A 22,800-nucleotide genomic window follows, 5' to 3' on the forward strand; every position below is an offset into this window, starting at 1 on the left:
CTAGGGAAAAGCATCGGGTGCTGATGTTATTCTTTGCCTTGTTCTCTGAGCAAGTAAGATCTTACAGACTGTTGTTCGAGATACTGAAGAAAAAAAAACCCATTCTGTAATGTATTGAGGAAATCACGTATTTTTTCTAAGTTTAGAGGTAAATCACCAGGTGAGAACACTGTTACTTGTTGCCAAATTAATCCCAGCTATGGGGAACAAACTAAACGGAGGCGCTGCCAGTGAAGGCTGTGCGAAGGAGGGTCATGTGCTTTTGCAGAGTAAATTTATAGGTAGGAAACCTTGGGAAAGCAGCTGTGAATTATTCACGTCTGAAACATTTCTGGCCAAAAAGAAAGTCCATGAACACTAGTAGCAACCACCTGTAGGACTTACTGGTGCGGCACCATGACTTTGACCAGCACATGCTTCGCACGGGGGGATGGAGTGGGCAGGCAGGACTGACCCAGACGCTCTGCAGAGGTTTACAGTTTCCAAGCAGAGACAACCCCTGAAGCCCGGTGAAGTTGCAAAGCCACAGCACCTCCACATTGCGAAGCGTCCAAAGCACACAACCCCTGCTCCTTTTACAAGCTGAATTTGTCTGAATTTCATGTGGAAACACTGCATAACAAGAATTTTACTACTCTCCATCAGACTTCTAATTCTTAAAGGAATATGAACAGGAAAGGGGAGTTACTTGTCCTTGCAGGACAAGGGGAGTTACTAAACACGTCCTTCTCTTCAAGTTGTTTTTTAAATCAGTAACGGTAGTTTATACCCTTTCAACAGGCCTGAGTGAAAAGAACCCCACACAACACTATTTAATAATTTCAGACTGAAAACCCCAAGTAGTCTCGTGATGTAAAGCCAGAGAACCAAGTCACTCGTGTGCATGTGAAAGGAGAAATATGTGTGAGAACGTAACTGGCCAAAATTACCTTGAAAGATTTCCACGTTATGCCGAAATGCACCATGACAGTTCATCTCTCTACAGGAGGGAGGAGGAAATATTGTGAAGAATCTGCGATAAAATTGATCCTAGTCCATTCTGTGCCAACAATGAATGCATTGGAAGCAATTGAGCAACATTCACAAACCACCACAAACTGGGAAGTAGGAGGGACATTATTACTAGTATCTTTGTTTTCTAAAATACTTGCTGACAACATTTTCATTTCTATCTGCACCTTGTCATTTAAACAGCATTCTGTGCATAACATCTGTGATCTCTCAAAGTTCATAGGTCATATCCAACTGTTCATATTGTCTTTTTACTTTCTTGGCATGGTAAGTCAGGAACAGGCTTAGCTCTAGCTCACCTTCTCACAATCAACCAAGAGTTGGGAAGATCTCTCAATTTTTGAGACTGAGGTGGCATGAAACATGTCAAGTCCTTAAATTACCAACGTTGTTTTGGAGACAGAGCACCAAGATATAAAAACGGAAGCAAAGTATGTGCTGAATATATGCTGAAAAGCCCAAAATTAAGCTTCTGGAAAAAACAGTTATGACATCACAGCCTGCTTTTTGTCAACGGTTACATTCTGCTATCATGCATCATATTTATGTAACTTCAAAGTTGCTGCTGTCAAGTGTTATAGAGCACAAGAGGTAAATGCAGCATTTTCTCAGCCCCATGCTCCAAATTTGCTCATTGCGGCTGTTGCAGAGTTTCAGCCCAAAGCTCCAAGTGACCGCAGTAAGGCTGCTGGGGGAGATGTTCAGAGGTCCAAGTCTGTTCTCATGACTTACCCCAAAAGGTTCCACTATCTGCAGTGAGCCCTGCACACTTGTGCAGGCTCCAGGATCATCCATGGAGAAATTCACAGTAAGAACTGTCATTAGTATCATTTATTAAATATATATATCTCCTAATGCTCATGTGGGCAATCAAAGAGTATTTCTTTTATTAGAACTTGTATTGCTATGAACACACAAAGGTGTTTCGATTTCAGCAATGGTCCCTCCTACCACGTGAGAAATGAAGGTGCCTGGGTATTCACAGCCAGTTCAGTCACATGGATTTCACATTGTACTTTTCAAGTACTGGACCTTTTCAGTAAAGAGGAGAAAGCCACAATTCCTACTGTGAATAACCAACCCAACTACATTCTCTATCACAAGCTCTTTACAGACAATCATGAGATAAAAAGTACATGTTCATTTTTATTCATTCAATTATTAATCTGTCCAATACTTTTACAATGGGATTACAAAAAATAGGGTGTGCTCTGTTCCTGCTTGTTTAGGTAACATAAAACTACCTCTAGGAGTGAAAGAACTTCAGAGAGACTAAATGCTTCTATCACATTCCTCCTGTATAGTACAGATGGCATTACCTGAAAAGATGCTGTTTTTTTTAAGTGTTTCTTGATACAAAAACACTCTGAAGTGGAAAGAGAATCAGTTACCACAGCATCTCCAAGACAACACCTTATAATTAACAACTGCACTTTTAGCTTAAATCAAATCTACATTTAAATGCGGACAAACACTATCATTATTAAATCACTGTACTTCTCCCAAGCCCCATGACTTTTTTATGCTTTTCCTCAACACTAACAATATCCAAAACCACTTTATTTTGCAATCATAACCTATTTTTAACTTATTTACCCAAGAATGAGGTTTCTTCAGTAGGGAGTAACACAGGTAAATGATCTTGTGTTTCATCCATCAATGACAAATTCATGTAAGTGTTTAGCAAAACACTTTCACACCACCAGCTGCATTTTCAATAACCTCGGTTTTGTTTTTCTTCTTTATCAAGAATAGCTTGTTTGAGACTCAATGCAGCATCTTCAAACTGAGGGTTTAGCTCTAATACTTTCCTGAAATCTTTCATGGCCTCATCAAAGCATCCTGTTCCAAAAAAAAAAAAAAAGAAAGAATGAATGAATGATCTCTCTGTAACTGCTCAAACCCACAAACCACAACTGAAGAATGACTCCCAACTCTTTCACTAAGTAGCAGCTGTACTCACTGGACTTGATACATCTGGATTCTCCAGAGGTCTAAGTGGAAGTCAAAGGTCTTCAAAGAGAGAAACCAAGTACCTATTTTTGAACCTAAAAAGGGCTTAAGGCTCAATTCAGCCAGCTTATATTCCAAGAGAAGGAGCCAAAAGGCCCACGCTCAGGCAACTAACTAATAGCCACGCTGCCTTAAACCTGGAACGCAGGCATACTGCTTCGCAACTGATGCCCTTGGTCAGGCTCTGTTCTCCTGGTGCTCTCTAGTCCCCCAACTTCTGGGTCTTAACTTTGCAAGGGCCAAAATCCAACAAAAGGATCAGGGATGTCGTTTTCTTATGGCATGTTCAAAACCCGGGCAGTAAATTCCCCAGAGATGGTCAACATCCCACTGCAAGTTGAGGAGGCTGTGCTCGCTATGGCTGCACCCACTCAAGAGATTCTTCAGCTCAGGTTTAATGGCAATGTTTCAAATTGGCTAGTTTTAACCCTAACGCAATTTTTTCAACTGAAACTGCAACTTCCCCATTTTTCCCTGAATAGTATCGTTTCAAATGACACAGCAGCCCATCTGCAAACAGCGGTATCTAACCGCATCCACGGGTCACGCTTGCAGCTGAAACATGCTGTGATTATGTGAGAAAAGAGCGTGTCTCTGCACCGCTTATTTCTGGCGTGCCGTCCTTCTCCTCCCGGTGCCAGGCAGGTCCCTCCATCTGTAGAACGGAGGGAATTACTCTGCGGCTTGGGGTGAATCTCGGGACAGAGCAGCGCTCTCCGCTGCGAACCAGCTCTGGGAGAGTGTCTTGCCCTCTCCCTGCACCGGGCGGCAGGCCGTGCCGGCTCAAGGGCCGCCGCCTGGCTCACCGGGCGCACGCCCGGGCCGCCTCGCCCCGCCCCGGGTGGCCCCGGGGAACGGCCCCGCACCAGGCGGCGCCGGCGTGACCGACCGCGCGGCGGGGGCTCGTACCCAGCCGGTAGAGCACCAGGCCCCGGTTGTAGTAGGGCACCTCGAAGTCGGGCTGGCACTCGATGGCGGCCGTGTAGTCCTCCATGGCGGCGGCGAACTCCACCCGAAAGTACTTGATCTGGCCCCGGTTGTTGAGGGCCGTAGCGAGGTCGCGGCCGGCGCTGCGCGGGGACAGAGAGCGGCCGTCACGGTGGGACCCGCTTCCCCCCCGCGACCCCCCGCCCCGGCACGTACCCTGCGGGGCCGGGGCCGGGGCCGGCGGCGGGCCCGGCGCACCGGGCGATGAGGCGGCTGTAGAGCTCCTCCGCCGCCGACAGCCGCCGCGCCGCCAACTGCGCCTGCGCCGCCGCCAGCAGCTCCTCCGGCCGCTCCATGGCGGCGCCTCCGGTCCGGCCCGGGAGGCGGCGGAGTGACGTCAGGCGGGGCTGGCGCGTCGTTGCGTCACGGGTACGGCAGCGGCAGGAATGGGATCGGGGCGCGTGGGGGAGGTGTGAGCGGGGCGGACGAAGGGCTGCGCGTGGGACGCGCCTCGCCCGCGGGTCCTGCTGGCGGAGCGCGGGATGATGCAACTGTCGCAGCGTCATCACTGTCTAATACACGTTTCTGCGAAGGAAAAAGAAGTTTAAATGCCGGGACAGAAAAGAAAAATATTTCGTCATTTTTAATTAGAAAACGGGGTTTATTCTTAACGTAACCGGAGTTTAAGGGGAAGGCATTACCTGCTGTCAAAGGCCCTGGGCTGTCCTCTGGGAAACCACCGCACACCGCGACGGTCGGGCTCGGGGCTGCTCCCAGGATGCGAAGCACTGGCCGGTCTCGTGGGGAGCTCCCGGCACGGAGAAAGGACCGGCAGCACTTCCAGAGCAGGGCGTCAAATCCAGCAGTAAAACAGCGAAGTAAACCAGCGTTCCTTAAACCTCCATGTGTCCGAAGGATGACGCTTCAACTGTGTTCAACAGATGCCAGCTGCTCACTTCAAGCAACTTTAAAAAGTATCTCGTTACCAGATTCCAGTCTGAAGGTCCACAGAGGTTTCCTTAACTGTTGGAAGACATCACCGAAGCTCAAGAACCCAGCTGCAGACTAACGACGCTGACTGCTGAATGTCTGCAAGCCCTTTATTGCCACGCTGGGTTTACATACACTCGGCAAAAGAAAACAGCACAAACCTACGCCTGAACTGGTACCATCGTACCCCTAAACTGGTACCATCACTTGAGTAGAACAGTACAAGAAAAACATACACAGTAATAATATCACAACTACCATGAAATTATTTCAACTCGGGAATTACTTCCTTCAAAAATTTTTGAATTTTGAGAAAACTCAATATATTTACTATGGAATTACAAAAAAAAAAAAAAAAAAAAAGGCGAGCTTGCTTAGAGTGAAACATATTAAGATGAACCTACATTCAATTTGCATCGTTTTGAAACTAGGCTCAATTTACAATTAGAAAAGAATGCTTTTACCTTAAACCTCTGTAAAAAACTGTAACAAAAAAATGTGGAGTCTAACACAGTTGTTTCTTTACGTAAATGGAACCAGTAAAGATTTCTCTTGTGGGTTTTCTAGGTATTTTATTTTAATATTTCTCTAATAGTGTGGCACTATCTGTTACAATACAGTAACCTGAGTTGTATTTTAAAATATAGTGGATCAGTAACACTTTAGAGTATTTTTAGGAGACTTATATAAAAGATACGATGATAAACAGTCCTTTATCCTCTGCTACGCTGTACTGTGGCACAGAGGACAGAAGTTATAATTACTTGCTTCTTTGGCTTTCATACAATGTTTACACACACTGCACAACCAGAATCGATACTCCAGGATAGGTTCTCCTGTTGCAACACATACAGGAAGTTTCCCATCTCCACTATTAAAAAAAAAAAAAGAGAAGAGTAAATAAAGCTGAAAGGATAAAAACATGGTTTTAAAATAGCAATGAAGACTTGTTTTGTAGAAACTTGCAAAACAGCATAAACATCTAACTGTGTGCCTACAGCTAGTTAAAAAACTTGTGATGCTCATCTGTAAAATACTGCTTCTCTATTCAGATTGTGCACCACTTTTTGATTAGAAGTGATTAGATCAGAGAACACTTCACTGCTAACATAGCCAAGTAAGTAAATCTTCACACAACAGCATGCACACTCTCAGAACCATATAGTCAGCAAATCAGGACCAACAGATCCAAAAGATTTAAGTGAAAAGAAGCAGTGGAGGCCATATAAAGTTAAGGTCCAATTAGACACCTGCACTACTATTATATTTATTCCTCTGAAGAGTCAACATCAAAGCCACTAGTGAGATTCTGTACATCTGCACAGTAAAATCAAGACAAGTTAAAATCTTATTCATTAAAAAGAAAATTCTTTCACAATCAATTTCCATACTCACAAATTCCGTGCTAGTAGCCGGAAACATATGTCAAAAGCACCACTGTGGGTACAGCCACTCCAAGGACTTAGAATCACAGAGTTGTGCAGGCTGGAAGAAACGCTGAAGATCATCGAGTCCAACTGTTAACCTGGCACTGCCAAGTCCACCACTAAACCATGTCCCTAAATGCCGCATCTACACATCTTTCAAATACCTCCAGGGATGGTGACTCCACCACTTCCCTGGGCAGCCTGTTCCAATGCTTGACAACCCTTTAGGTGAAGACGTTTTTCCTAATATCCAGTCTAAACCTCCCCTGGTGCAACCTAAGGCCTTTTCCTCTTGACCTATCGCTTGTTACTTGGGAAAAGAGACCGACACCCACCTCGCTACAACCTCCTTTCAGGTAGTTGTAGGGAGCAATAAGGTCTCCTCTCAGCCTCCTTTTCTGCAGGCTAAACAACCCCAGTTCCCTCAGCTGCTCCTCACAGGACTTGGGCAATGAAGCTAGTGAAGGGTCTAGAGCACTTCCTTGGACACGTTCCAGCACCTCAATGTCTTTCTTGTAGTGAGAGGCCCAAAACCAAACACAGTACTTGAGGTGCAGCCTCACCAGTGCTAAGTACAGGGGGACAATCACTTCCCAAATCCTGATGGCCACACTGTTTCCCATACAAGCCAAGATGCTATAGGCCTTCTTGGCCACCTGGGCACACTGCTGGCTCATGTTCAGTCAGTTGTCAGCCAATTACCCCTTAAGTGTGCCATTCACATTCGCATTCTTTCACTGGACATACTCATCTTCTCACACTATGTAGATTTAAGTAATTCACAAAACAGTGGAGACTTATTGGTTAATAATGGTTAAACATTCACTTGCGGTTATTTGCACCACACCACAGTGCTGATGCAAACAGTAACATTATTACTTTAACGGCACTTTACACCTTATCAACTTATCAAACTCCTGTGCTCTGTGCATATGCATTTCCTGTTAAGATGAAGTTATGTCTTTAAGCCCAGTTCCTCCAATAGAGTCAATGTCTGTTCTCCCAAATAACGCAGTGTTGTATTACCCTTTCTGCAAACTGGCTAACACCTGCATCGTTCTTGCCCAATACTTGGTTTAAGCAGCAAAGCATGTAACTAACTTGGTCACACAAAACCTGCCAAAATACAGACAACAGCAGAAAAAAATGCTGGTATTATTACAGTAGCATATAAACCTACCTCTCAAGAACATCATCCAGATCTGATTTTTTGTTATATTTCGGACAATGTCTCGTGAATATCTCTAGAGCAAGGTCTTCATACTGTTGCCTCTGCTCTGGCCTAAGAGTTTCCAAGGATTCCAGTTTAACAAAGGCTTTTGAACATGTATCGAATGCTCTATTTGCACATGCACAGAGTGCCAAAAGGGAATAGATTTCAACTGCAGGGATAATATCTTCATAATCTCGCAAATGAAGAGCTAAGAAATGGAAAAAAAAATCCAAGGAAATTATTACATGTCTCTGAGAAGTGCAAGCATCCCTATGAAGTATTTGCTACTAATAGACAGTATTAATCTTAAAAATTGGACACAATGAACCAAAGTCTTTTCATTGACATGACTATGAAGCATGTGTGGTTCAACACTGTTTAAAAATAAATAAGGGAATTTGGGAAATTAGTGTCTTTTTGAGACACTTTAAAAAGAAACAAACAAACCAAAAAAACGTTAGAAGTATTTGAAATGAACCTTCATTAATTGGACAATGTATAGGGCACCATTTACTTCTCTAACTCCCACAAACTTTTTATGAAGCTCTACAGGAAGGTCTGATGTGAATTCAGGCATGCTTTATAATTTAAAGAAACAAAATGGTCAACAGAACGACCTCAGAGATCGTCCAATTTAACCAGGCAACTTTGGTAAGTTAGTTTTGCATTGTCTCCAAGAAAATACTTTCCAGGTATCTTGACTGAAGACATATTCAATTCATTATATGGTTTTGTTTTAAATTCCATGTATCCAGCAAGAATAGAAAAACATGCCAACTATAAATAAAATTATGAGCTGTGCAGGTCTGTAAAATTAGAACGGTTTCTTTGCAGGATAAAAAATGAAGTCCTACCTGTTTTAAGTGCTGCATCTACAGAACCTTGATAGAGCTGTCTTTGTGCAAGTATGAAAAAATGGTAAGCCTCAGCTCCTCGCCAAGCATTGTCTGCAAAGCGATTAGTTGAAGAAAGAACATCTTCTTCTAGCAAACCAGCCAAAGCTGAAGCAGTCTGAAAACAAAGCAGTATCACAAGTAATTTTTATACGAAACAGATACAGTAGGATGTGGGGATACATGAAAAGATCTTTTATGTACTTGGTGATTACACCACTGTCTGTGTTAACTGGGGAAAATATAAATACATGGACCTAAAGTGAACATTGTCAGGCATTTTATACAGTGCATAGCCAGAACATATGGTGCAGATTTTCAAAGATAAATATCATATACATGTGTACAAATATATTCTGTGCACATCTGCAAACTGGTTCATAGTTTGGATTAATATTGCATTTCAACACCAGATCTTTTAAAGCTTTGTTTAAACTATTTCATTTGTGCATATGAAGATGAAAGTGTAAGCAGGAAAAAAAAAATATTCCATTTGCTTCCCCCATATCTGGAGCCATCTCCCTTCTAAATCATAGCCAACATAGTTTAATCTAATCGAAGACCTCTCTTTGGGATTGATACTTACTCCTAAATGACAGGAAAGTGAGAGTCTCACAGGAAAAAAAAAAATATCTGGAGTTTCTTTGTATAATTTTCATTGTTATAGTGAAAACATTAAGAAAAACACATTAAACTTAGGAAAAAAAGTATCTATTTATACATATGATTTAAATGTTTTACAATAATACTTTAAACAATATGGAAGGCTTGCTTTAAGGAAAGCTTTGTTCTTAGCAGGAAAAAGGGTTATTAAAAAAAAAACATAATAGCTTCACATGAAGATAGCTTTATTTATTCTGACTAGGTAGCACATACCAGAATTCAGAAAGAAAAGACACTACCTCTGAACTTTTTCCTTTAACTTTTCCCCTTTGTGCATTTTGCATTTGTTCATGGCACTGTTCTACAAGTAAAGCTGATAGCACATAAAGCTTTTTAACTCTCAAAGGCTTCGTCCTTTTTTTTGCCTCTTCATCTGCAATCTCAAAAAACAAAACCAAGGAATTTAATGTAGATTAAAAAAAACATATTAGAGGAGTTGCTTCATTCTCTTGGACAATTGCATGCTTGTACGAGCCTAGGAAATCATGCCAAAAAACAATTTTTCATTTGAATGTAGTAATTTAGACTGCAAACAGAACTATAAATGAAAATGTCAAAGTGAAGAACACACATTATTCTGTGTTTATTTAGCTAACACATACATGAAGCCAGATTCTCCGGAAGGATAAATCAATGTAACCATGTATAAGTCAATTGACTTAATATAAAAATAAACTAAAAAGTAGCAATTTTTAAACACTGGAGTTTAAGAAATACATAGCTTTCTAGTGGTTTTCTCAGAAAAGAAGAATGGCTTTTGAAAGTAACATATATATATTGCTATAAATATTTGCTGTAAAAATTACAAATCACTCTTACAGACTTTATAAGCTATGTACAGAAATCTCCGCAGCCAAACCAAATCTAAGCAACATCTTTATCTTAAAAGCACACCACAGCAGTTTCTAATTGAAGGTACCAATTGAAGAAATACCAAAATTTAAATTCTAGTTAAGATATTGCTATTTTTAAAAAGAAAGGAGATGAAACTAATCCACAAAACATATAAAATAACGTGGACATTGCACTCAGGCCAGTCTCCTTTACTATGCAATGCAGGGCAAAAAGACCTTTCCTGAGGTGCAGGTCATCTCATTCTGAAGTGAAAGTCTCAAAATAAATCTGATGGCTTGTGTCCTGAAAGCCTCCTCTCTACTGGCTACAGACAAGGACATCCAGGGTAACGATTTCAAACAGAGATACCTCAACTTAGGAGTTGGATTCATCTTTGCAGTATCCTGTATAATGACATCTGCTTATTGCCTGACATTGCTAACACTAAAATAACCCCCAAAAAATAAAAGTAGCATGGAAATAGTAAGAGCTAGTCTAAAAATCCAGTTATTTGACATAAAAATAAAACCTGCAATACCTTGAACATGAGCTTAGCAGCTTCAAAGAAATAATTGGCTTTACGATACAGTTCTATAGCATCAAGGATTTTATTCTTTTCCAGTAAATGACTTGCATATCTGGCTAACAAGGATCCAATCTCTTTCATATTGTGATTTTTAGCCAGCTCCACAGCTTTATTCCACTAGAAATGAAAGCAAACAATTATCAACCTCATTTTTTCAAATACATTCACAGAACAATCAGGTTATCCATGAACAGTCTGTAACATTTGTGTTTAATACATCAGCATGATTTAGAACCAGGCTACTATAAAATTAAAGCAAAAAGCAAGAGAATACAAATGTTAACATCATTGCCAATCATGTGATACAGCAGCCTGTGAAACTAATGCTAGACCTCTGTCCAAAACCACATACAAAGCAGTTGCTTCTGCTTTGGTAAAAGCATTGCAAAATCACTCCATTGCTGCTCGTAGCTGGACGCACAGATTTCAACACTTCTGATATTACCAAAATCATAGAATCATAGAATCATAGAATGGTTAGGGCTGGAAGGGACCTTCAAAGGTCATCTAGTCCAACCCCCCTGCAAGGAACAGGGATATCTCCAACTAGATCAGGTTGCTCAGGGCCTCATCCAACCTGGCCTTGAACGTCTCCAGGGATGGAGCATCCACCACCTCTCTGGGCAACCTGTTCCAGTGTACTACAACTCTCATGGTAAAAAATTTTTTCCTAATATCCAACCTGAATCTACCTCCCTCTATTTTAAAACCATTACCCCTTGTCCTATCACAACAGGCCCTCCTGAACAGCCTCTCCCCATCTTTCCTGTAGGCCCCCTTGAGGTACTGGAAGACCGCTATAAGGTCACCCCGGAGCCTCCTCTTCTCCAGGCTGAACAGCCCCAACTCTTTCAGCCTGTCCTCATAGGAGAGGTGCTCCAGCCCTCTTATCATCTTTGTGGCCCTCCTCTGGACCCTCTCCAACTGGTCCATGTCCTTCTTATGTTGGGGGCTCCAGAACTGGACGTAGTACTCCAGGTGAGGTCTCACGAGGGCAGAGTAGAGGGGAAGAATCACCTCTCTCGACCTGCTGGCCACGCTCCTCTTGATGCAGCCCAGGATGCGGTTGGCCTTCTGGGACGCAAGAGCACATTGCCGGCTCATATTAAGCTTCTCGTCCATCAGTACTCCCAAGTCCTTCTCCTCAGGGCTGCTCTCGATCCATTCACCACCCAGTCTGTATTTGTGCCTGGGATTGCCACGACCCAGATGTAGGACCTTGCATTTGGCCTGGTTGAACTTCATGAGGTTGACACGGGCCCACCTCTCCAGCCTGTCGAGGTCCCTCTGGATGGCATCCCTCCCTTCCAGCGTGTCGACAGCACCACACAGCTTGGTGTCATTGGCGAACTTGCTGAGGGTGCACTCCATGCCACCGTCCACGTCACCGACAAAGATGTTGAAGAGGGCCGGGCCCAACACGGACCCCTGAGGGACACCACTCGTGACCGGTCTCCACTTGGACATCGAGCCGTTGACCACTACTCTCTGAGTGCGGCCATTGAGCCAATTCCTTATCCACCGAGTGGTCCATCCATCAAACCCATGCCTCTCTAGTTTAGAGAGAAGAATGTCGTGCGGGACAGTGTCAAAAGCTTTGCACAAGTCCAGGTAGATGACATCCGTTGGTCGACCCTTGTCCACCGATGCTGTCACCCCATCATAAAAGGCCACCAAGTTGGTCAGGCACGATCTGCCTTTGGTGAAGCCATGTTGGCTGTCACCCACCACCTCCTTGCTCTCCATGTGCCTTAGCATGGTTCCCAGGAGAATCTGCTCCATGACCTTGCCAGGCACAGAGGTGAGCCTGACCGGCCTGTAATTGCCTGGGTCCTCCTTGTTCCCCTTTTTAAATATGGGGGTCATGTTCCCTCTCTTCCAGTCATCGGGGACCTCGCCAGACAGCCACGACTTCTCAAATACAATGGCCAGTGGCTTGGCAACTTCATCTGCCAGTTCCTTCGGACCCGCGGATGGATCTCATCAGGTCCCATGGACTTGTGCACCTTCAAGTTCCTCAGATGTTCTCGAACCTGCTCTTCAAGTACAGTGGGCGGTGGTTCATCCTCACAGTCCCTGCTAGTTCTTTCCACAGCTTGGGCGGTAAGACAAGAGGCTTTATCAGTGAAAACTGAGGCAAAAAAGTCATTGAGTAACTCAGCCTTCTCTATGTCCCGGGTAACCAGAGCACCAGTATCCTTCCGGAGGGAGCCTACGTTCTCCTTGGACTTCCTTTTGTCCCCTACATACCTATAGAAGCTTTTCTTATTGCTTTTTATATCCCTTGCCAAATTTAATTCCTTCAGGGCTTTAGCCTTCCTCACCTGATCCCTGGTCACTCGTACAGCTTCTCTATATTCCAGGCTGTCAGAAGCATGGCTAAAGAGGACTTCAGCCCATAAGCTCAAGGCACAAACAGTGACACTTTTCTTACCCTTGTCTACTCCTCCTTTTGTCTGTGAATTTTCCTGATCAACATTTTGGCTACGGTGTTTGCCCCAGACCAAAAGTTTGGCAGGACTGAGAAACCTGGCTGAATCTCATACCTAATAGCCCTTCAGATCCATAAACTAGGAAATTGTTCACATAAAGCCAGCACCAGTCAGTCCTGCCATTCCCCTACATCAAGGTCCTCATAGTCATCCTCAGTTTCTCTCTTATTTGAGCTGACACAAATGTTTGCACAGGTAAGTCATACTGGAGAAGAGCTCTAGTTGTTAACATACAGATCATTTTTAAGATCAGTTCTTTTCCAGCTACATCCTACGCAGCAACAAATACATTTGCATCTGTACAAGGAAGGAGGGGGATGTGGAAAATGAGCAGCCAGAAGCTTTCCAGTCTTCCTCCCATTCCCATTAAGAGGCAGCACAGCCTGGCCCTACAGAGGCCACAAACGCCTGTATGCTGAACATGCTCACCCCACACACGCTGCTGCGTATGGCTTTGTCCCTCCAACAGTCTAGTCCTAATTCCAGATAACTGGCTGAAGCGCTGAAGTATTAATCATCCGGAAATCACAATGAATCATCAGACACTTAACAAGGACTTGTAGTTACCTGGGCATTAGGACAGGAATCTCACTGTTAATTTGGTATCAGTAAAGCAGATTATCTACGGCTCTTTTACCTGGTTGAGATGTACACAGGTATCTACCGCATCCTTTGGTCGATTGCATTTCAGAAAGGCTGACACAGCTTGTTCACACATCCCCACTCTTACAAACATATGAGCTATATCCTGCAAAGAGCATCAGCACAGCGTTAAATTCACTTTGAGGTTTTCAACACATTGCATAGCGACTGCAACACAAATTATATTCTTGTTTAATTTAATTCAAAGAAGTGGGGGGAAAGGGGTTGTTTGCTTCATGGATTTTGTGAAGACAACACACACTGTAGTAAATCTTTACAACAGTGTGCTACTTTCACACACTGCTTCTAAATTAAAAGAAAAAAGCTATTTAAAAATTTTGCTTTCAAATCAAATTATACCAGAAGGACTGTGTTCTTAATACTTAGAGTATTTCACCAAACTTCATTATTAGAAAGAGGTTAAAAAGAAAGTGCTATGTCTTGCTTTGTTCAAACAACTGAAAATGGCATTAAATGAGCATGTTTTGCATTTGAGTAATCAATCACATGATAGTTTTAAATTAGCTATTACTCAGTAGGTCATTTCAGGCTAAGCCACCAACTTTCCGTCCTTTCAGCAGAGGATCTCCGATTTTCTTTGCACATTAGCATTCCTGCCAGAGCTATCATGTAAGATGTTAAACCAGGGATAGCAACTAGGAAGAATTTTTTTGGGAAAAAAAAAAAAAAATCAAGAAACAGTGTAGACTACATGACAAAATGAAAGTTAAAGTTAGTGTCCAGCCATGAGGAGTGACTTCTCAGTGAAGCGCAGCTATTTTGGAGAGAAATGCCACAATCTGGGGAGGGAAGCAGTGTATTATGGCTTAGCCATGTGGCTGTACAGCATGATGAATAATCAGGTCTATATATGGAACCTGGACAATAAGGGAAAGGAAGAATGATAGAGTATGAAAACAACAGTAATACTGGAGATCAATATCAAAGTAACACCATTATGCTTAAGTCAGTATGTCATATATTGCATTCTTTCTCTCTTTCTTAATCCTCCCAAGATGGAAAATTTAAAATAAATAGTTCAGCATAAGACAATGAAAAATAAAGGTGCTTTTTGCTTACAGGGAGCAATTTGTTATTCTCCGGAAGTGAGTTAGCTAGATTCTCCAGTCCTTGGTAGTCCTCTAGCATGTAGTAACATTCAGCTAAACGTTCTTGGTTTCTTCCCTGTACATAATACTGTACAGCATTTAACCTAATAAGAAAAAAAAACAACGTGGTGGCTTCTTATATACAAACACAAGTTAAACTTCTCACTGTGTAAGCCTTTTGCATTTGTAAGTTTAAAATGACATTATTTTAAGTAGGTAACTTTGCTTGAGAGAGCTTTTGTAGCTAGATTTTCCCTGTTTTTCTAAAATGCACTAGAAGTTTTAATTTTCACAGATCATTATATTGTAGTAGCAAGATTGATTCTCTGACTAGCATAAGGTTAGGGAGTCAAGGAATCTTAAAACTGTATTCCCACATCTGCACAGATCATGGCTGATAACAGAAAACAACTTAGAACTAAACTTTCAGAAAACGGCTTTACTGTTGTGCCTCCGTATTTTAACACAAGCACTAAGATCTCCAAGACCATTCTCCAAAGTTACCTAAAGCATCTAAAACTCAACTTTCAGAATCTAATCACAAGTTTTCAACTGCTTTGGGACCCAAGTTCTTTGTGATAATATAGTCTGGGTAATTGTAATACATAGTGGAGCTGTTGGAACTCTATGGGACGGTGTGTTCAGGATGCTGAAAGTTTACATGGGCTTAGAAGGCAACAAGAAAAGTTCATGAAATAAAATTTCTGTGAAAATTATGAACTGCAAAGATGTCACTTGTGACTCAGGAAGTACTTGACTAAAAAACGTGTTCTGGAGAAATACCATTACATGCACACATTGTTCTTAAAATCGTCCTTGGGTGCCCAGTTTGGGCAATAGCTGGAGACAGATCCAGGTCAGAGAGAATTCTGGACCTTTTCAAACATTTGTGGGTTTAAGCATTCTAGAAAGCTTGTGGTTAGTTCTGCAATTCACTGATGTTTAATAATTCTCTCCTACTTTTAACTGATCTTTATTTTTCTTTAGTCTTTCTACATCCAGCCTAATACAACTGTATAGGTATTGCTCTTCCTCTCCCCTCCTTCGAAGCAGGCTTCTGGCAAAACTGAGATTTTTACCACCTTCGTTCTTTAGATAGTTGATCAACAGCTCTGTTTAAAGGTACATGCAGTGATGAAAACATAAAGGTCTGAGCTAACTCTCATCATTCCAAAATTATCCCATGTATTGTATCCTGACTTTCCTGATATCTGTCCTTCCTCATTAAGTCTTGTCATCAGTTTTATAATTTCCTTTGTCATTTCCTTCTTACTAGTTCCTCTAAGAACATACCATTTCTGGCGGTCTGCAAAATAATCTCCAATAGCATTGTGTGCTTGTTCAAGAAGGGCATCATCTGAATCACCTGAGCCAGTTTTCAATAGCTGCAATACTCGAAACCAATCTCCCAGTTTTATCCGTAGTCCAATGGCAAGATCTCTAATATAAACAGAAAATAGCAGGAAAATGTCAAAGACAATAAACTAGGTAACAAAAATCTTGAGAAAAGCATCTGAAAGTATTTTCGTGTTCATAACCTACATTGTAGGTATCACAGTGATCCCGGCTATCTTGTTCACAATTTAAACAGTATTCCATACAAGCAAATACTCAGAGAGCTCACAGGTTACATCACACGTATGCACTTCTGTATTAGCCACAGTCCGTTGTGAAGAGTTAAATGAGCAGCCGGCAAGACAGCTGGGCTGATTCTACTTCGAGTTTCCTCTTATTCTGTATACCATTCTTTATCTTTCACTGCTGACTGCTACAATAGATGGCAGCAGCTGCAAAAGGCTAAAAGCAGAAGAGAGATGAGGGGAAAGGCCAAGGAGCAAGGAATATGAATAACGGAGGCTAAAGCTGAGATGTAATAAAATGGATTTCAGAAACTTCTCTTTCAGATTCAGGATGACTTTGGATGAAGGAGAATGGTCTCAGAAGTAGTCTTTCCTTTTTATTATTCATGCACACATACGACCCACCGTGTGTCTGTCTGGCACCTTTTTTCTACCATATAGAATAATTCTGTATTACTTCATATAGAAGGAATTCTGCAGGCGCATAGAAAATAAATAGGAGAGATCTATACACTTCTTTTAAAAATGCTCTAAATTTACAAGTGAGTTAAGGAAGGCAATAGCAAGTCAGTGCAGTCAACTAAATAAGAACATCTGTCTAAAAAATTTAAAATTGTATTTGAAAAACAGATTTATTTCAGCCTGATTTATGGTAGGTCCTTATCAAGATTTTTCTAGTGGTGAGGAAACACATAAGGTAAATACAGAATTCCCATGTTCTTGTAGCTGAAGAATGAGATGCTCTACTGTTGAAGAAACTAGTAAAAAAAAAGGCATGTCTTTGACTTCTGTAATCCTATAATGACCAAATTTCTCTTCAGCCACATGGAAAGGAACATGCCATATCTAAAAATCACTGTTGCAGTGTGACTGAAGTGCTTATGAGGCAGTCCACCTCTCCAAACCAGCATACTTCTATCGGCTAATTATGTGCAAGAAAGTTTCCCATATACCAGGCTCTAACGTGCATCTCTCCCCAGCTCCTGCCTCCCCCACTCCTTACAGAGGGAGAGGAAAGTTTCTCATTCTTACAGCATGAAAGAAGAAATAACTTTTTCTCCATCATACCCTACTCATTTTCATGGCTTCATTAATCAAAGCTTAAAAATTTCACATGTGCATAAGTGATTCATGCCTCTCCACGTCTGACCACCACCTACAGGCTACATCATACAACTGCTGCTTATTATTTCTCATTATCCTTTTTCAGTAAAGGCAGTACTCTAGTTAATTAAATAGCATTGATTTCTATTTCCCAGTAATATTGTAATATTGCTTTGTTTTCATTCCTGAGCAAAAATTCCATTGATTGGTCCACAACTTTATCCAGAATCCTTCCTGTCTCTCCAGAGATTACAGTTCATTAAAAACACTGTTGTTTGTATATGTAATTGGAAAGAATGTATACTTGGCTACTAGCTAAGAGCAACAGTACATAAATTAGACATTAGTTAAGATTGTTTGTTTGTATTTTTGGAATCCCAGTTGAAACACCGACAAAATACTTGAGAAAAAACATCCATGAAACACAGCACTACCTAGGGCAGCTGTTTTGCAAACAGTTTGGAATGCACTGATTTACATATAGAATTGGTTACCTATGGATACAACAAAATTCTCTCCTCTGATCCTTTTCTGTCTTTCCAGAAGCTGGTAAAGTCTTCAGTACTAAAACAGCCATTCCTTATTAAGGCAAGTATTTTTTTTTTCAGACTTTTTTCTTTATTTGCTGCTGACTACATGCAATTACCTTCTGTCCATATCCAGATACATTCTCTCAGCTTCTTCAAATCTGCTAAAATAGGCTGCCACTTCTGCTTGCTTCATTGACTCGCTCTGCAGGTTGCCTAGACACTTCACAAATTTAATACCTTGATAATCTTTGCAACGTACAAAAGCTTGTTCAGCAGTCTGCAGATCCAGCTTCTGAAGAGCAGCTTCAGCCAGGAGACGCCTGTGTGAAAAATGCACATAATAGATGAAAAAGCAGCTGAAAAGTAACTTAAATGAGGATCCATTTAACTAGTCATTATTTAAAGAAGACATTCAAGGTACTGCAATTGTATTGTTTATTAACTAATCTTAATTCAGTCCCCAGTATGTTCTGTGATTTATCCAGTACTTGCTCAGGGAAAGATGTTTAAATAATTGCTAATGTTCTACTGTTCAGCTGTTCAAACGGACACTGGCTTGGGAGGAATGGGCAGGGTTTGAGTATTACAGTTGTCCTGTGTGAACTGTGTTGCTGGTCTCAATGCAGTTCCATTTAGCTGTTTCTACCTATGCATATATCATAACTATAAGCCTCGATGGCAGCCTCAGTCTGAAGGCCTCCATCTAAATTGGACATGAAAAATAAGTTATCCTTCTAATCTATCTGGATGTTCCTTGTGCAGTTAGGACAGCAGCCTGGGAGAGCAAGGCAATCTGGGAAACCTTGTACCGGTACTGCCTCATTAGTACTATTTGTATTCTGCAAATAGAGAACTTCTACCTTCAGGCCCACCTACATCTATCAGGTACTTGAATGAGCTCTGGAATTTTCTGAAAAAAATAAGGTGAGGTAAATTTTGACTGGCCGATTGACATTGTGAAACACAGTGCAGTAGGGCCCTGACTAAAACAATAATATTATTGCTGTACTCAGTGACCTAAGCCATGCTTAAGCAGTACCAACTCAGTATTTTTTAATGAATTTGAGAAGGTTATTATCACTTCAACTCAAGTGCTCATCACTGACACCAATGAAACCAAGAGAAAAACAGTATGGCAAATTTACTCGATCTGTGAAACACATCATCCTGTTTGTTGTGTTCTAGCAGTAAGGGCACTGTCCCGTTCTGATCTAGAGTATATTGGCTTTATATCCAGCACTTCTAATAATTTCCCCTGTATGAAGATGTGACATATCATATGTTTCCTAGCATAATGACAATTAAGTTCATTGCAATTTTGGAGCAAGGTGAACTCCATATTCACATATATTTTGTGATTTTATGATATAAAACTTATACTGAGACACAGACTTTCAAAACTAATAGTCATTTTATATTAAACGAATAGATGGTACAAGCAAAAAGCACAAATGACTTCAAAATTCCAAAAGTCTTCAGCTAGTTCAAGACATTAGTAAAAATGAAGACTCACAAAACGAACATTTTATCCTACACAAACTAATAAAATTACAGTACTGTTAACAGAAACTTTCAACATGTAGCTATCAAATCCTGTTGTGATAGTTTGATATGTGGGGGGGGATGTTCTGGTGGCAGGAGAGGGCATTTGCTCCCTGAGCCACCAGATCTGAGTCCCATCCCCCTCGGGGGGTTGAGCCAAATTGGCGCCTCTGCGAATTGCCCTATTTAAGTTGGGACAAAGGGGCGGGAAAGGGCTTTTTGCTCAGGAGCGAGGAGAGAGCAGAAGGGCGCTGCCCTCGCTCCCGGCTGGGCAACTGCCCGGGCCCAGGCCGGCGCCATGTGCTCAAGATGGCGCCGGGGGAGCCGCATGGGGGGTGCTCGGGAAGCGCCTCGCTCCCGGGGTGCCCGCCGGGCCGAGCTCCTCTAGAGGAGATTAAGATCTAAGAGAAAACAACCACAACGACCAGGTCAGTCAAGATGGAGCAGGAGGAGGTGTGCTGGAGCTGAGGCTTCCCTTGCAATCGGTGTGAGATGGCAGGCGGCCCCCCTGCAGCCAGGGTGTACTCGGCGGAGCAGAGACCCACTCGTGGCCCGTGGAGAAACCCACGTCGGGAAGGAGATGCCTGAGCCCAGGAGAGGTCGTGGAGCAGGGGATGCGCGACCAGGTACTGTTAATAATGGGGCATGGAATGCACGATGAGGTCGTGGAGGCATCTGGAATCCGTGGGACGACCCACGCCGACGCGAGTGGCAGCAGCTCCCTAAGAGGCCGGGACTGGTACAATCCATGGGGAAGGATTGCAATCCTGCGGGCAGGACTCACGTTGGAAAAGTTTAGGGACTTTTTTTCTTCATGAGTAGGGGATCCACCGAAGCAAGGGAAAAATGGTGTAAAGAGTCCTCCTCCTTTAAGAAAGGAGCGGCAGTGAACAACATGGATGAACTGACCTGCACTCCCCATTCCCTGTCCCCCTGCGCCGCCAGGGGGGAGGTTGAGCCAGGAACGAAAGGAAACGGGGTGGGGAGGTGTTGTTTTAAGATCTGGCCTTGTTTTCTCTTTTCTCCTCTCAAGTAAACGGTTTCGTTCCCTTATGTCTCCTGTTAAGTAACTGTTAATAAATTGTTTTGTTTTATGAAGAAAGCCTGAGTCATGTTTTGCCCGGGACCATGGTTGGTGGGTGCTCCCTCTCGGTTCTTGTCTCGACCCTCAGTGCAAAAACCACGACACCTGTTTTTCAGAACATACATTCTGGAGACAAAAGCACAACTGGATAGGAAGGAATGCTTTTTGGGACAAGCTTTCGAAGCAAGTTGTCTTGGCCAATCTTTCAGCAATTCTAAATTTGCCTCTGAACTGTCAGAATTAACAGAGCACTCTCAACTCACCTTGATGCAAGCCAAACACCCAATACTGCAAGAAATCAGTTAGCTTCAGAACAGATCCAAAATTACTAAAGAAAGGTACAGATAGAGAAACAATCTCTAGAGAGTTAAAGAGAATTGGCATCATTCAACAAGTAACTTGTCAATGAAGTTTTAGTTTCTGCTACTGACTTTTCATTAAATTTTCTACTGAGGCATTTACTCTTCCAGCCTTTACGACGTGGGATATTAAATAGATTTCCAGAACTCCTGTTTTCACAGGTTTACTCTTACATGTTTGCTGTACAGGCTTTTCAAGTTTACTTTAATAGCTGAGTCCGTGTTTAGTGTAAACATGCCAACATCTCCTTTGCTTAGATTACTTCTGAGAGGCTGCATCATAACATGATTAACATACCCACCTCTTCTCATTTCTGTCCTTTATGGCTTGTCCAAAATGCTACAGGGTTAGTCAACTGCTCTTGTTACCGTTCTAATGTGTTCCCTTTACACCTCTTTGTCATCAAGGTTCAATATAAAATATATTCATAAATAAATATCCTCTAAACTTCTGACCAATTTGAATTTTAATTTAACCAGCTCAAAGTTAGCTTTCTGACACCTTTTTCATTTTCTTCAGATTCGCCCCTAAAAGCAGGGAGCACTGGGTTTTAGGGCTCATACAGCACAGAGCAAAAAGTTGTCCTGAGCCTGCACCCTATACCTGCTACTGTGACACATGCATCATGCCTTCCATCCTAGGTACTACAACATTTATAAAATCACAACGTTCCAGTTTAACAACAGCTCACTTTTTCGGGTTCAGGAACTAGGAGCCTGGGGAAGCACTGGCCCCAAGTTCTTTTTTTAAGATGACTGCTGAGAAGTCTTGAACACTTGCTCAGCGTCTCCTGAAACACAAATTCTCAAATGCTCGGGAACAACCACCTCACTTTCTCGCATTCTGGGAAATCATAACGCCACACAGCTTGAAACAGCCCAAACACGCCAACTGCAAAAGAGGTGGGGAGCCAGGCTAGCGGAGGACTGCAAGACTCCTGTTGGGCCTTCCCTCAACACTGTAATTCTCCTTTGGAGATGGTTCAACCCAATGAAGAGACCTTCTCAGTTAGAATAGCAGCCTTTCAGATTACAGCTGAACACTGTGGCTTTTTTTTTTTATTTTCCCTCTCCCCTCCTTTTTCTTAAATGATTCGGTTTAAAGAGTGTACTGCTTTGGCTGGTTTTGATTGAGGTTTTGTACTTTAATACTAGACCTGTCTGAGTAGGAAAAGAATACAAAAGAACATAAATTTAAACTAAGTTGGCTTATAAAGAGATTTTACCAAAGTCTGGGATGTGGATTGTCTTCTATGAATTGGGAAGATTCTTCAATGCCAACTTTTTCAATCAGTGCTCGACTGTCTCGTAACGACCGAATCTCAAAATTGATGATGTAATCTTTGTTAGGATGTTCAGGATTCTAACATAATGGAAAAAGAAACACGTTATTCTGTGTCACCTTTACTTTCACCCAGCATAGATATCTACTGTTCAAATCATTCAGACAGACACTAACTTTTCCTACAAAATAAAATTAATTATACTTACCCTTAATATTTCATCCAGAAGAACGGATTTGATTTCTAAATCTTCAAAGTTGCAAATATATCCAGAGGTTTGTATAGGTTCCTTAAATAAGTTACAAAGGAATGAACTTTTTTTCTGTCTGATTAAATACTAACCAAATCTGTTAGGTATACATAAAGAGACTTTCTTCTTCTCCAAACTATGATTTAATTGCATATGCAACACGAAACAAATACTAAAATCATTAATATTATCGGCAGTTCCATATACACAGACATAATTAAAAATCCTCATGTTTTCTATAACTAAATTGAGAAAGAGATAAAAATAC

The 22,800-nt window shown here is 41.9% G+C and overlaps 2 protein-coding genes across 6 annotated transcripts in view; both read right to left on the reverse strand.

Annotated features, from left to right (window-relative positions):
* Positions 1-2,144: 2,144 nt before the first annotated feature.
* TTC32 (tetratricopeptide repeat domain 32) lies at positions 2,145-4,307 on the reverse strand. Of its 2 annotated transcripts, XM_086623422.1 has the most exons (4): positions 4,210-4,307; positions 4,131-4,133; positions 3,934-4,094; positions 2,145-2,853 (listed from the first exon to the last, which is right to left on the reverse strand). In XM_086623422.1, the coding sequence occupies exons 1-4, from the start codon at positions 4,305-4,307 to the stop codon at positions 2,726-2,728; spliced, it is 390 nt and encodes a 129-aa protein (XP_086479548.1). In that variant the 3' UTR covers positions 2,145-2,725. The 2 variants fall into 2 exon arrangements, with proteins under 2 accessions (XP_086479548.1, XP_086479540.1); XM_086623414.1 differs by lacking the exon at positions 4,131-4,133 and having other exon boundaries at positions 4,168-4,307.
* A 1,001-nt stretch (positions 4,308-5,308) lies between these two features.
* WDR35 (WD repeat domain 35) overlaps positions 5,309-22,800 on the reverse strand; it is a 51,253-nt gene continuing 33,761 nt past the window's right edge. For 3 of the 4 annotated variants that reach the window (XM_086631407.1, XM_086631404.1, XM_086631405.1), the window contains 11 exons: positions 22,491-22,571; positions 22,226-22,362; positions 18,131-18,334; positions 16,094-16,240; positions 14,772-14,904; positions 13,687-13,797; positions 10,510-10,674; positions 9,377-9,517; positions 8,436-8,592; positions 7,549-7,789; positions 5,309-5,812 (listed from right to left, as the gene is read on the reverse strand). In XM_086631407.1, coding sequence (XP_086487533.1) covers positions 5,665-5,812; positions 7,549-7,789; positions 8,436-8,592; positions 9,377-9,517; positions 10,510-10,674; positions 13,687-13,797; positions 14,772-14,904; positions 16,094-16,240; positions 18,131-18,334; positions 22,226-22,362; positions 22,491-22,571 — 1,665 coding nt within the window. In that variant the 3' untranslated portion in view covers positions 5,309-5,664. The remainder of the gene's footprint in view (positions 5,813-7,548; positions 7,790-8,435; positions 8,593-9,376; positions 9,518-10,509; positions 10,675-13,686; positions 13,798-14,771; positions 14,905-16,093; positions 16,241-18,130; positions 18,335-22,225; positions 22,363-22,490; positions 22,572-22,800) is intronic. The other variant, XM_086631406.1, reaches the window with a different exon arrangement.

Source organism: Tauraco erythrolophus, chromosome 2 (assembly GCF_009769465.1).
Source record: "Tauraco erythrolophus isolate bTauEry1 chromosome 2, bTauEry1.pri, whole genome shotgun sequence".
Classification (NCBI taxonomy): Eukaryota; Metazoa; Chordata; class Aves; order Musophagiformes; family Musophagidae; genus Tauraco; species Tauraco erythrolophus.